General features: G+C 38.0%; 1 protein-coding gene across 13 annotated transcripts in view; it reads left to right on the forward strand.

The window, feature by feature from the left end:
• The window catches only part of LOC124773262 (protein bric-a-brac 2-like), a 533,990-nt gene that overhangs the window by 30,867 nt on the left and 487,820 nt on the right, over positions 1-15,303 (forward strand). For all 13 annotated transcript variants that reach the window (XM_047249394.1, XM_047249395.1, XM_047249389.1 and 10 more), the window contains one exon: positions 5,964-6,179. In XM_047249394.1, coding sequence (XP_047105350.1) covers positions 5,964-6,179 — 216 coding nt within the window. The remainder of the gene's footprint in view (positions 1-5,963; positions 6,180-15,303) is intronic.

Raw genomic sequence — 15,303 nt, forward strand, 5'->3', positions numbered from 1 at the left:
TACTTACTTTTTTCCGTCACTGACATTTCATTTGACTGCTCCTCATACAAATCAAAGATAAGAGTAGATTAATTAAAAATAAACAGGAACTAGCAAATTTTGTTATAGATTTAGGAGTAAAGGAGACCACTCACCAAATAGCGGAAACAGAGACTTCAACGGGCATGCACGGGCTGGAGAATGTGTGTGTGTGTGTGTGTGTGTGTGTGTGTGTGTGTGTACTACAGCTTATAAAAGGATTTGTTCTGAAAAATAGCAAGTTTTCTTTGTCTTTTGTGTGTACAATGACTCAGTATTTCTGCTGTTTGCTGAGTGATCTCCTTTAAATTTTGTATATTCTGCCCAGACTTTCCTTACTGAATTTTGTAATGGCTGCTTTTTACTGATATTCCAGAAAAATTACATCAAAATTTCCCCAAAACAGAAGTCAGGAAAAAAAAGGAGATGGGCAGGCCTAAATTATGTGTCAATTTCTGTTCTACATTTACAGCATACAAACCCCCATCAACAAACATACTAAACAAATCTTTTTAATTCAGTCATTTTCACAGATTATCTAAAGCATAGAAAATTATCACCCTACAAGAGTAAGTTAATAAGGGAAAATAATTAAAACTACAAGCCATTTTCTCTGTTGTCATCTTTCTCAAAAAGAATCAATCATAAAATACAGACCTATGACTTGCCTGATAACCTCCTCAGTCCTGAGCTTAGATTTTATAAATTAAAAGTTTATGTTCGTGGTCAATAGGTTGTTATTGGACAAAATAAAGCTAAAATACTAAATGTAAAAAACTCATGTGATTGATCAAAATAGTTAAGGCTTGCACTACATTAATATTCAAACATGCTTTATAGGCTATCCTTGTAATAAAATGTGTTCAGGTGTTGCTTTGATGGAAAACTGACAATAGAAATACATAAAACATATTTCCTGACAATAGAAATACATAAAATATATTTCTGTGAGTAGCACAAAATGTTGTATATGGGAAACACTCAGAAAATTTTTGTGGTACTGCTATTTTTATGGAATTGCAAAAACAGTTCTTATTTTGTGAAACAGAGATATATTTTGCACATAGCGCAATGTACAGATGTGAAACTATTTACATCCAAGGCAACATACACGGGCAACAGTTTTTTTCCCCCCCTAGGATCTCCGATAGATTTAAGGCATTTCAAATTTCTTGCTGTTGGTGATGGCACAGGCTTTGGTGTTCTAGGCCGGTTCCTTATTGGAACTGCATCATGTTTGTCATCACATTCTTCTTCTTCATTCTATTCTTTCTCTTGCATTCTCTCTTGTGAATGTGAAAGTATAGGTTGCTGCCAAATGTAGATCCAGTGCTACATTGGAAAAGATGTATCCTGATATTGTTGTCATGAAATAAACTATCACTTATTCAATAGTATAAGGTAGATTTAGCCATGTATGGAAGTGAAACATGGACGATAACCAGTTTGGACAAGTAGAGAATAGAAGCTTTCGAAATGTGGTGCTACAGAAGAATGCTGAAGATAAGGTGGGTAGATCACGTAACTAATGAGGAGGTATTGAATAGGATTGGGGAGAAGAGAAGTTTGTGGCACAACTTGACCAGAAGAAGGGACCGGTTGGTAGGACATGTTCTGAGGCATCAAGGGATCACCAGTTTAGTATTGGAGGGCAGTGTGGAGGGTAAAAATCATAGAGGGAGACCAAGAGATCAATACACTAAGCAGATTCAGAAGGATGTAGGTTGCAGTAGGTACTGGGAGATGAAGCAGCTTGCACAGGATAGAGTAGCATGGAGAGCTGCATCAAACCAGTCTCAGGACTGAAGACCACAACAACAACAAGGTAGATTAGCGTATTTCTGCATATCATAAACACATTATGATTCAAAATTACTGAAAACAATCAGAAATCACGTGTATTTCCCAAAGTTATGCTGACATTGTGAACTGGGATAAACTGATTTCTTCAAGCAGATGCCACCACCTACTGGGAGCTTCGGAAATAAAAATACTATACAGAAAGAACATGATGTACGCTTCATTGAGGCAGATTGAGTCCACTTCCTGAGATAGAAAAAAATGAAAGTTATATGTAGCATATATGCTACATAAGGACAAAGGAGGATAAATACAACCCTAGTAGTAAAGTGATGTTTTGGTTTCAAAGTTTAAGTTCTGCAATATCGGAATTTACGGTTGTGATAGTTGAAGGTCTCAACAAGAATGGCTTTGTTATATGCGTATTTTTAGACCTGTCCAAGGCTTTTGGCACTGTAGAGCATAAAAAACTGGCACTAGGTGCAGGAGCAGCATCTGGTTCCAGTCATATGTTGGAAATAGGGAGAAATATAAATAGCCCATGCCAAAGATGGTGATATATTTTTAGTGAAACTAATATCATGATCTTCCCAACTAAGGTGCAGGGGAACAGTAGCACAACCATAGACAATATTTTTTATTCACTTTTCATTACTAGATGGGCATGCTGTTAATAAAAAGGTGAATGACCTTTCAGACCATAATGCACAAATTTTAACACTAAAATGCTTTTGTGCTCAAACAAATGTCACATATAATTACAAACTATATAGGAAAGCTAATCCAATGGCAGTAGAGAGTTTTTTAAACCTCGGCGTGGAAAAAGTGTGGCAGGATGTTTATAGTGTCAAAAACGTAGATGACAAATATAATGCATTCCTTAACACATTTCTCATGCTCTTTAAGAGTTGCTTTCCATTAGAACATTCTAAATGGGGTACTAGCAGTAAAAGGCAGCCTGGGTGGCTGACTAGTGGGATAAAAGGATACCATGTAGAACAAATTGGGAATTGTATCAAAATGTTAGTAGTAGTCACAATCAAGCTACAGTTGCCCATTACAAACAGTATTGTAAGATGCTTAAAAACATTATTAGGATGGCAAAGAGTATGTGATGTGCAAATAGAATAGTTAATTCACAGGATAAAATTAAAACCATTTGGTCAGTTGTGAAGGAAGTGTCTGGTCAACAGCACAAGGTCAATGATATAAAGTCAGTTCGTAGCAAAAATATTTCTGTAACTGATAAATCAGATATATGTACAGTATTTAACAATCATTCTCTGAGCATTGCTGGTGAATTAAATAAAATTTTAGTTTCTGCAGGGAATCGTATAACTCTTTCAGAGAGTGATGTCTGAAATACTCCACTGTGATACAGACAAGGGTGAGATTGAGTCAATAATGAAATCACTGAAGGCTAAGGACTCTCATGGATATGATGGAGTGCCTAGCAGAATATTAAAGTACTGTGCTGCACATGTTAGCCATGTACTTAGCCATATTTGTAGCTTTTCCTTTTTTTCTGTGTAGTAAGTAGTAAATAATGTAGACAATTTTAGACCTATTTCTGTGCCATCAGTGTTTGCTAAAGTTATTGAAAAGGATATGTATTTAAGGATAATTGATCATTTTATATCACATAATTTGCTATCAAATGTACAGTTCGGCTTTAGAAGTCATTTATCAACTGAAAATTCTATATTCTCTTTTCTCTGTGAGGTACTGGATGGGTTAAACAAAAGGTTTCGAACTCTGGGCGTATTTTTTGATTTAACTAAGGCGTTTGATTGTGTTGATCACAAAATATTGCTCCAGAAGTTGGACCATTTTGGAATACGGGGAGTAGCTCACAGTTGGTTCAACTTGGAATGCGGGGAGTACCTTACAATTGGTTCACCTCGGAATATGAAGAGTAGCTCACAATTTGTTCACCTCTTACTTAAACAACAGACAGCAAATGTCATTATTCACAGTGTTGAGAATGGCTGTGATGTTCCTTATTTATATAAATGATATACCCTTTAGTATTATGGGTAGCTCTAAAATATTTCTGTTTTCTGATGACAGTAGCTTGGTAGCAAAGGATGTTGCATGCAGCATTGGCTTGCTTTAAAACAGTGCAGTTCATGACATAAGTTCATGGCTTGCAGAAAATAAACTAAAGCTAAATCACAGTAAAACTCAGTACTTACAGTTTCTAAGACACAATTCAACAAAATGCAACATTTTAATTTCTCAGAATGGGCATATTATTAGTGAAACTGAATAGTTCAAATTTCTAGGTGTTCAGATAGATAGTAAACTGTTGTGGGAAGCTCATGCTCAGTATGCTGCTCAAAGACTTAATGCTGCCATTTTTACTGTTTGAGTATCTGAAGTAAGTGATCGTTCGACACGAAAATTAGCCTACTTTGCTTATTTTCATTTGCTTATGTCGTATGGTATTATATTTTGTGGTAACTCTTCCCATCCTAAAAGGATATTTTTGACTCAGAAATGGGCGGTTCCGGCAATAAGTGGTGTAAGTTCGTGAACCTCTTGTCAACCGCTGTTCACTAGTCTGAGTATTTTGACATTGGCCTCTCAATACATGTATTCTTTATTGCCATTTCTTGTTAACAGTATCGGCTTATTCCCAAGAATAAGCGGATTTCACTCTGTTAATACCTGGCAGAAATCCAACCTGCATTTGGATCGGACTCCCATAACTCTTCTGCAGAAAGGTGTGCAGTAAACTGCTGCAACCATTTTCAGTTAGCTACCACGATAATTTATAAATCTTAGCAGTAATCCATGCGCACCGAGCGAGGTGGCACAGTGGCTAGTACACTGGACTCGTGTTCAGGTGGACGACGGTTCAATCCCACGGACAGCCATCCTGATTTAGGTTTTCAGTGATTTCCCTAAATCTCTCTAGGCGAATGCTGGGATGGTTCCTTTAAAAGAGCATGGCTGACTTCCTTCCCCGTCCTTCCCTAATCCGATGAGACCGATGACCTTGCTGTCTGATCTCCTCCCCCAAACAACCCAACCCTAATCCATCCACTTCAAATCAGAATTCAAGAGTTTCCTCATGGGTCACTCCTTCTATTCTGTCGAGGAGTTCCTTTGAAAAATTAAGCTGGTTCTTATGTTATATTGTTGACTGCGTTTTCTGAAACTTATGACTTGACTGTTTTTGGGTTCATAAACATTTTATTTTTATCTGTTATTACTCTTATGTTGTAATTTCATGTACTGACACATTCCATGACCTTGGAGATTTGCTCCTCAGTATGGTCTTTCGGAATTTGATGTGTGAATAAATAAATAAACATTTACGATTGGGTAGAATGTAATAAGTTAACATTCAACTTAAAGAAAACAAATATTATGAACTTCAGTAATGATAGGGGAAACAATTCCATCACTTTAAGTGATAAATCTGTAGGCAGTGTAGCAAACACAAAGTTTTAGGGATGCATATTGATTGTCAGTTGATACGGAACGAACATACAAAGATACTGGCAAAGAGAATGTCATTGGTATATTATGCTCTTGGGGCCCTATCATCACTATGCCAGTGAATTATGGTGACACACTATTCCTCTCTATGCTCAATTCTTTGCTGGGGATCAAATGCACTAAACATGGGCACAATTTTCAGACTGGTGTTAAGGGACTATAAGAATAATAACTAAAAGAACTATTTAAGAAATTATATATCCTTACTCTGCCAGATTAGTACATCTACCTCTCTGCTGCTACCAGGAAAAACATTAGTATTTCATTAATAGTTCTATACATGATCACTGAACAAGAACTGTTTTGGACGTTTATCAAAGAAACACAGATGAGAAACTCAAAACAACATTTTTAGTTAGGGATTAAAATTGTATAATAATTTGCCCAAAAAGATAAAACAAATAACTAAAATCCATTCCCGGTAAATAATTCATACAACACATTTAAGGATTGTGTAGGGAACTCAGAGTAGAGAGTAATAAAAAACTGAATTATTCCCATTCTACATTATTGAGATGGAAAAGGGCGGCTGGATGAGCAGTATTTACAATTTGCTGGTGTTTTTGGATGATACTACTCCCTCTTTTTGTAGTGATACTGAAGTATGTCATGTTCTATAAAGTATGTTTTCTTTACAGGAAAATCCTTGCCAACATCCTGTGATAATTTTTCGCAATGTCAAATTTGAAGACCTGGTGGCTCTGATAGACTTCATGTACCATGGAGAGGTGAATGTGATGCAGGAGCAGCTCACTTCCTTTCTGACAACAGCAGAACTGTTGGCAGTGCAGGGCCTCTCTGAGGATAAGGGCAAGGAAAAGGAGAGGGACAGTAGTCCACTGCCAGAGAGTGAGGTGAGATCTCAGTATTTTTACTGTGTAGGTGCGTTGTATAGATGTCCAAATGCTCAGGTGCCTCTTTTGTTTCTCTCTGTTCTTAAGGCTCTCTCATTATTTGTCCTGAGCTATCATAATATCCTGAAACTATTCTGAGCACTTTTGTACTTATTTGAACATTATACTGCTTGTGCATGCATTTAACATTAGGTGAAATTTATTTCTCATTTTTTCGTATCATAAATTTTCTTGTTTTGTTCTGTTCTTTCAGACCTCGTTATATTTCACTTTTAGGCAATCCTCCATGTTATCTATCTGAAACCTGCCTAATTCACTGACCCATCACATCTTACTCTAGTCCTGTCATAGGCAGGTAGGGCCACTTGTGAAAGCAGCTATGCCATATGCCAGCCCTTCTGCAGGTTCTGCACAGCATTTTATGTGGGTATGGTCATCAACTAGCTGTCCACCAAAATCGATGGCTACCGTCAAAGTGTGTCCAAGACCAAGAGACAAAGTGGCAGAAAATGCTGCTGAGAATTATGCTAGAGGTCCATTGTTTCTTCACAACCCATGCCGTCTGGGTACTTCTCCCCACCAACAACTATGCAGATGGGAGCTATCCTTGTAATACATCCTTTGCTCCTTTAGTCATCCTGGCCTCAGTTTCCACAAACCCACTGCTTGCACTCCTTCTACCCAACAGTCTCCCCTCCTCTGTCCTGTCACCCCCTCCCAGTCCACACTTCTATGTCATCATCGTCATGCACCACACAAACTCACCAGTTCCTCGTCATTGTCGACATGCTCCACATGAACTCACTGGCTCCTGTGCCCATCTGTCACATTCACAGCCAATGCACAAGCTGCCTGTCCCTCCTGCATTCATATCTCGCACACCTGTTACCGTCCTTCAATCTGCCAGTTATGCCTCTGTAACCTCCTCCTGCTTTTTAGCTTCTTTCTCCCTCTACCCACTCCACCCAACACAACCCCTCATGCCAATCCACTTGGCAAACTGCAATCCTAGCATTTTGTGTTCAGCCGGCACAATGTAACTGTGTGTGTGTGTGTGTGTGTGTGTGTGTGTGTGTGTGTGCGCGTGTGCGTGTGTGCGTACTCGCGCTCACATGCTTTTTTTTGGGGGGGGGGTGGGTGGGTGGGGTGTCCACAGGCACACTGTCTTTTATTTTCTTTATATTTCTTTATTAGCAATAGAAACACAACACAGAAAGTTGTCCTTGTAAAATAATGAAAACAGCCCCTTAATGGTGAGTGTCAGGAATTCGTATCATATCAGTGCAGTGCTAATAATTGGATGGTTAACTGTGTTTTAATGCTAGTGCCGGTAGCATTCTGCATGGAAGCTACTCATGTTTCTGACAAGTGCTGTAATCACCGGAGTGTTGTGGATACCACTAAGGGGTGACAATTTTTTATTTTTATCTTCCATCTAGAAATTTGTTTAGGTATTAAGGGGTTAAAAAGCATATATATTTTATTTAAACAAAACTGAAGACTAAAACATTTTAAATCTGTTGTGATTATTATCATATTCTATATAATGTTAGATTTGTAAGATCTGTACAATGTTGTGCAGCTTGTCATCTCCCATGAAATAGTGTTATTGTGAGGTTGGTTGGTGAGTTCGCAAATCACTTTATTTTAAATGTAACTTTGTTTTTGCAAAAATATTTTGCAACTACGTTTTACAGTTACGTACAGTTATTTTTATAGGCTTGTCCTCATGTGCATTCCCATCTGTTAGAGAAGTATACACAGATACATGGTAATTTTTAATGAACTACACTCATAAGTTTTAACTTCATACTTCTCGTAACACTTATGTTTTGCTTATACAAAATTAATTACCAAAATTTCTCGTAACTGGTGGTTTTACTGAAAATTACTCATTTGGGCTACAAAATAAAGTTCGGCCCTACCATTGGACCACCAGCCAAGACACACTGCATCCTTGTCTACATGTTGTGTATTACAATGTAAACAACACTAAATTCAGACATCCGAATGATATTGTAGATGCTGATCTTCAAATGAAAATAATGCAAGAAAATAACTATATAGTTCTTGTAATACACTCAGATAATGTTGCAAAAATGAAGCAGATGTTTGCTTGAAAGACAAACTGCCAAAAATCATCATACGAACAACGGCCAAAGAACCCGAGACAGAAGCCAACAGGCAATTTATCATTAAGTGATCACGAGAACCTTAACAATGTTGCTTGAAAGCTTTACAGAATTTTTAAGAAGAGAACACTTAAGGAAATACCATTGCACTGCTTAGGCACAGTCTAATTTACAGTGCAAGTGTTAATAAAGAAACATTTCTGTGGCTAGAGACATTGGTCATTGAGTGTGTGTGTGTGTGTGTGTGTGTGTGTGTGTGTGTGTGTGTGTGTGTGCACGCTCACATGTTTAGCAGTCCTTTTGGTGTGCTTGTCTGCAACTCAATATCTCCTGTGTGTGGTGAGTAGGAATCTTTGTCTTTTGTTAATATTGCAGTTGCTCCATCCTGGGTTTCCATTATTTCATTATTTGTTTATTTATTTGTACCCATAGGGGTAGAGGTTAGAACTCATGACAAAATATGAAAAAATTATTTAAAAAATCTTGTAATGACCCATATTAGTATCAAATCAATACTTTTTGAGGCTACTAGGCTCATTGTTTGACAGCCCCAATGTTGTTTATCCTCTTGGATGGGGGAGGGGATTGGAGATGTATATCTCTAATGTCCATTGTTACCCTATAAATATATGTGTGCTTAGATTCAAATTTTTTGTTTCCTTGAAATTATGATCTGCTGTACCTGTAAATAAATTTTCTTCTTGGACCATGCCTGCAGAGTTGAGGGGCTTCATTAGTGCTGCAGTTCTGCTTGTGCTGGAATATGATCAACATCAACCAATTCATGATTTTCTACCAGTGAATACAATGTACTTCCTCTTTCTACAACTTCTTATATATTATATCCCAATGTACAGTTTCACAAAAGTTAGTAACAGAGAACATTGCTCGTCTGTAAAGCTTGACATCAGACTTTTTGACCGTTGTTTGGATGTCTTCTGTCTATCATGAGACACTCAGAATTGTCATTGTGCATGCATTTATTTGGTGTTGCACCATCCTACTCCAAACTGAGACACCAAATTGTGGACGTTACACAAAGCCCATGCAAGTACCACAACTCATGGTAACAATGCAGTCACCATCTCATTTTGAAGATGCACGGTGTCGATCCATATACTTGTCACATGCGAAACAGATGAGAAAAAAACAGGTTCAGTATTATGAAAAGAATACATTGCTACTCACCATATAGAGATGTTGAGTCACAGAGAGGCACAACAAAAAGACAGCTATACATTTAAACTTTTGGCCAAAAGGCCATTTCCTGAAATCAAGAACACACAAATATTCAAATAAGCACAACTTGTGCCTGTTGGCGACTCATTGTCTCCTCTATATGGTGAGTAGCAATCTACGCTTTTCATAATGTTGTTGTTATACCATCCTGGACTTTCCACAAAAAGCTTTCTGTTTCTAACCACTAAATTATCATATGATTTAATGATTATGACCATCACTCATCACCTAATTAGATATAGAGTTGCACATACCAGAGTGATAGGTTACACCACAAATGCATGAAGCAGTTGCTACCAAACTTAGCAAATACATAAGGATGAGATTGAGTGTGAAAATATTGAGCTAAAGGCATAACTTAGGAATGCCGGAGCAATTTCACCCAAATTTTGTATACACATCAGCCATTTTTTGTATAAAAATATTGTGGGAGTAAGGTACCCCTATCAACCGTAAGGTTGAGGTTGCCAAGGAGATGGGATGACATGTAAAAATGTTCCACTACAATCCATTGGTATTTCTTTCCTGCACTTGGTTAACTTGTGGTACTTTAAAAGTGTGAAGTGCAACCTGTCTCCAACTTTTGTTGTTCAGTGAGTCAAACAGTAGCAAGCCAATAATTTTGTCAGCTTGTTTTGCGTCAAAGATTGTGTCACATGGCATGATACCTCAGATACATTTAACATCCTTTCCCGAGTCACAAATTGTAAAACAGTGGAGAATCGTACAGGTGCCTGTGTGAGGTACTGGGTGTTTCAAAATGAATAAGGAGGTTTTACAGCTTTGTAGCATTTACTGCATTTATCTTGCAATTATAAATTATAATTCAGATGAAAGAGAGCAACTCAGTTTTTCTTGCAAGTATTCAGTATGAGCACCATTCATCTCATGACACATACACAGTGTGTATACGACCTGGGACAACTGGGAGACCCAGGAAAAACCCTGGAATTTTTTCATCCAGGAGAAAACTGGGAAAAACCCGGGAACTTTTTAAAATTCCGAGAATTTTTCATTGTTTTAGTTTTCAGTTAAATTTTTGTGATTTTGACTTGTAAGAACCAATACTCAAACAAAGTGTATTACTGTACCCACGTCTGCTGAATAATACTGCAGCAACAAAACATGAACGAGAGGGGGGGGGGGGGGGGGGGGGACAACAACTTAAGTCGCAAAGGAAATGCTCCATATACAACAACAAAACACAGTGCTCCTACAAGTGTCTGCCAACAGCAAAGTGTGTCAAAGGCTTTAGGAAGACTATGCAATGCTTCCTAACAACAAATTGCCTCTGATGAGCTTGACGTGACAGTTGTTTACATTAGATTCGTTTGAACAGTTGCGGATGGGCTGTTTTGCATGCGCAGTTGAGTCGTGTATGAGTAGTATCTTCTCCCGCTTCTGGCTACAGATGTGTGGCTGGGTGCCACTATCTAATATTTCCCCGGTTTGGAAATATCGTAGATCCGGGGCTGATGCACAGAGCAGTCTGAGTTGAAGTGGGGAGGTGGGTAGTCTCCACGTGACCTGTGTTTACGTTTAGTGATTTTGCTGTTTCCTCTTCATTTATTGATCTCACATTAAATGAAAACAAAACGGATTTCTGTATCCGGGACCTATCAAATGAAGTAAAATATGTTCGCATAGTTACGGAAGGCTAAAATATGTTATTAGTTTCAGGTTTTATTTCAACCTTTATGACAGTCAAGCATTAATCGCCTTGCAGCACAATGAAGTTATTTTTGTCGGTTTGTTAAAGAGATTTGGTTTTTATTAATTTTTTGCACTGAGGCAGTCAATTTATTTGAAAGGAAGTGTTTTAACTTCGCTCTGTTGGCTAGTTTCAACTGTTCGCTGCATTTCAGGTGCACATTTTCCATCTTCTAGCTTGTATGGCATTATGCCATAATAAAGAACCAAACATGAGATAATACAGTACTGGTACTCAAGAAAGTGTACATCCGAGTCTGGACATATGAACGTGCACTTTAAGCCAAATTATGCATTTTCGTATGGCTCATGGACTTTCGATGGTCTTGAAGTATCCTCTGATGTCTTATTTCTTTTATGACATAATGCAAGATCTTTTAATATTTTACACATACAAACACACGGGTTTCCTGCGTCATTGTAGCTGCGCAAGTGCGGTGACACCTCTTATCTGGCACTCTCTGGCAACTGCTCAGACAAACCAATTTCTTAACAGGTCACGGGAAAATATTACGAATGGTGGTTTGAAAAGTGTTACTTCCAAAGTAAATTTCCTTTTAAGCAAGATGAACTATATGCGAGAATGTACGATGAATTTCTTAAATCACAGAGCGTATGACTCTCATTTAAAAATCAACTCTTTGAGGACGACCATCTAGAAGAATTTCGAGCCCAGAAGATCAGACATTTATGTCGTTATTAAAATTTTTACTGGCACATTTGTGTGATGTATCTTAAAAAAGTGTAACATGTGCAAAAAAGATCAACATTATATGTGGAAGCCTAGCTTCTCTTGCAGCTTATTAATCTTAGATACTAATATTATATGTGAAAGCTTTGTTTTTCTTGTAGCAACACTATGTATATTAATTTAAACCATTAACTTTTCTTATTTGTGTGTGCGCGCTACTTAAGTCTGATCTTGCTATTGGCTGACTACATCACATGTCCTATGCTGTCATCAGCTGGCGAGATCACATGACATGAGCTATGACTGGCTTACAAAAGCGCGTCGCAATCTCGATTTCAATGCTTCGGAAAGTAACATGTGGTGTTTGGTGGAATTTGAATTTATGTGTTCATAACACGAAAATATGTAGCCTACGTGTTGCTGCACATCAAAGATCTTTCCAAAATGTGTTTTTTTCCCCCTGAGTTTCGTTTTCTAAAGTGCCAGTATATTCTACGTTGGTGTATAAAACCCATATAAAGGATTGACACATTTTACAGTGCCGAGGAAAAGTATACTGTCACTTGACATGGAAAAAGTGTATTTTCACCCAGAAGAAAGTGTATTTTCAACCAGGAAATCCGGGAAAAATCCGGGAATTTTTTTTTCCTTATCCATGTATACGCCCTGATATAGAGTCGATAAATGAGTTCTTCCCAAACCTTGATCACTCCTGTTTTCTTAAGTCAGATAGATCGGTTTGTAGCGGAGACACATGCACACGATTTTTTTTGAACTGCCAAAGGTAAAAATCGCATGGCGTCAGCTTGGGTGAATGTAGAAGCCATACAAAACAAGCTTTGTCATCTGGCCCCATGGGGCTAGTCTAGCATTTGGGTACAATGTTGTTTAACCAATCGGGTACTGAATTATGCCGGGCAGGCAGGGCACTGTCTTGATGCCAGATAGTGTTCTGTGGTTCAGCTGCTTTCAATTGGGGAAAGAGTCAAGAGTTCTAGTGCATCAAGATAAGAAACACTAGTTACTGTTACTTCACCGAAAAAGAAAAGGCCGTAAACTTTCCACCAGGACAGGGCACAAAAAAAATTCCGTTTAGGGGAGTCTCGTTGCAGTTGTGCCACTTGTTGGGACTTGCTGACCCCAGATGTGCACATTATGTGTGTTCACATTTCTGTTTATATGAAATGTCAATTTGACACTAAAGACGATGTGATCCAGAAAATCTTCATCGTCATGCAGCAGCATTTTGTTTGCAAAGTTGGCATGTAAACTGTACCCTGTAGGCTTTAGAGCTTGTAACAATTGCAAATAATAAGGACATAGTTGTAAGCGTTTCCTTAAAAGTATCCACATAGTTGTCACTGGAATTGTTGATTCACTACTAGCCTTCCGAACTGATATCTTGGGGCTGTGAGTGAAACACTCTCAGTCGTTCAACTCTGTCTTCAGCCACTCTCGATCGTCCTGTACTCTTGCCTTTGCAAAGACAGCCAGTATCTTCAACTGATAATACCATCTACAGATGTTGTAATCACTTGGGAGACTACAGTGGGACTAATCACAGAATGCACAATGCTCTGTAACAACAGATTCAGTCCTTGCAAACTGTAAAACACAAATAGCTTTCTTTTCACTACTCACCAATTTGCTATTAGAGCTTTCTAACGAAAGACGTTGGAAAACAGTGCATGCACACACAGGTATTTGAAGATAACTCATTTGATGTACTAGGGTCATTTCAAAAGTCTCGCACACTGGGGATGCATGACTATTACGATGGTATGAGCAAGTTAAAGTTCATGTCGGTTATGAATGAGACTTTAGGTGTGATGCTAGTATATGTGTTTGCCGGTTCGTGTGGCTATGTCATGAGTGATTACATTTTAAAATGGAAGCTGAAACTGCGTCAGGTCGGATTATGCATAGTGACAAGTGTTCTTACATCAAAATCAAATACCTACCTGGAAAGAACAGAATGGAAATTTACAATGCCTAGAGAGGCGTATGGGAATAGTAGAGTGGATCGTATTGCAGTATCTCAGTGGTCTGCTCTTTTTCAATAAGATTAGGTAAGCACTGAGGGCAACCGAAGAAGTGGAAGGCCATCAGCTGCAACAGACTACACCTCTTAGGTTATTGTTAATGAAATTTCAAGAGGATTGATGAAAACCTTGTGAGGAAATACATATAAAGCCAGAATGCGTCACTTCAGTTCACAGAATCATAATGCAAAATTTAAAGGCGAGAAAATTGCTGCCAGGTGGATTCCACATGATGTGAGTGAAGAGCAAAAAGCAGGGCGCAAAAGAATCACAGAAGAATTGCTTCAGTGTTATTCAAGAGAGGGAGAACAGTTTCCGAAAAGGATTGTTGTACTTGATTTGGTGAAACCTGTATATGAAATTTAACCCAGAACTGAAGTTTTGTCATCACAATGTAAAAGTTCTGACTCCACACCCAAAAAAATTCTGCCGCCAACGATCAAAGGTGAAACTGATGAAGATCTTTGTGTATGACATGAATGGAGTCATAGCTACAAATAGTGCCCCAGGGGTTGTCTGAGACAGGCACATTCTACGAGCTGTTTCTGCAAAATGCTTTGTGCCTGAAATTTCATCAAAGAAGGCCTGACATATTTGCTGCTATGTCCTCATTTTTCATGAGGTGAGCCAAGTAACAAGACAGCTCAACAATGAAGGTGCCCATCCAGAATACAGGAGTTGCCAAAACGTTGGGAAGATGTCATAAGCAAGAATGGAGATTACATGGATGGTGTGTAAAATATTTTGTAAAATAAATTATTTTCTTCAGTTCTGTCATACAGTGTGCAGAACTTTTGAAATAACCCTCACATTGTTTATAATTATAAGTTGAAGTAATAAATACTATAAAGCCTTAAAACCCCTATATTCATTTTGAAACTCGTGGTACATGTGACATACTAATTCACCATTGTAGGCGCAGGCAATAAGCTAGTTGGATATACATAAGCTTCATTATAATCTACACACTAAGCGTGGCATGCATTTAAACTGTGAAGGAAAAGGTTCATAGCTGATCGTGTCAGCAATATAATTAAAGAAAGTCTACAATGAAATAAAACTGTCCATGAAAACTGTTGGTTAACATCTTGCACTTGAGCTCGATGCTAAAAGTAACACTGGAAAGGGAAAACGTTAAAAATAAATCTCTTACTGTAATGCAAACAAATATTTGCTGCATTATAATCAAAATAGTAGAATTAGAACATTTCCTGAAAATGTTGTTTTATGTCTGTCAGAACAATGGCTTTAAGATGATAGGCAGCATTTTGTCTTCCTTGAGTTTATTCCTTTGGGACACTATGTGCAGA

The sequence above is a fragment of the Schistocerca piceifrons genome, chromosome 2, assembly GCF_021461385.2.
Source record: "Schistocerca piceifrons isolate TAMUIC-IGC-003096 chromosome 2, iqSchPice1.1, whole genome shotgun sequence".
Taxonomy (NCBI): domain Eukaryota; kingdom Metazoa; phylum Arthropoda; class Insecta; order Orthoptera; family Acrididae; genus Schistocerca; species Schistocerca piceifrons.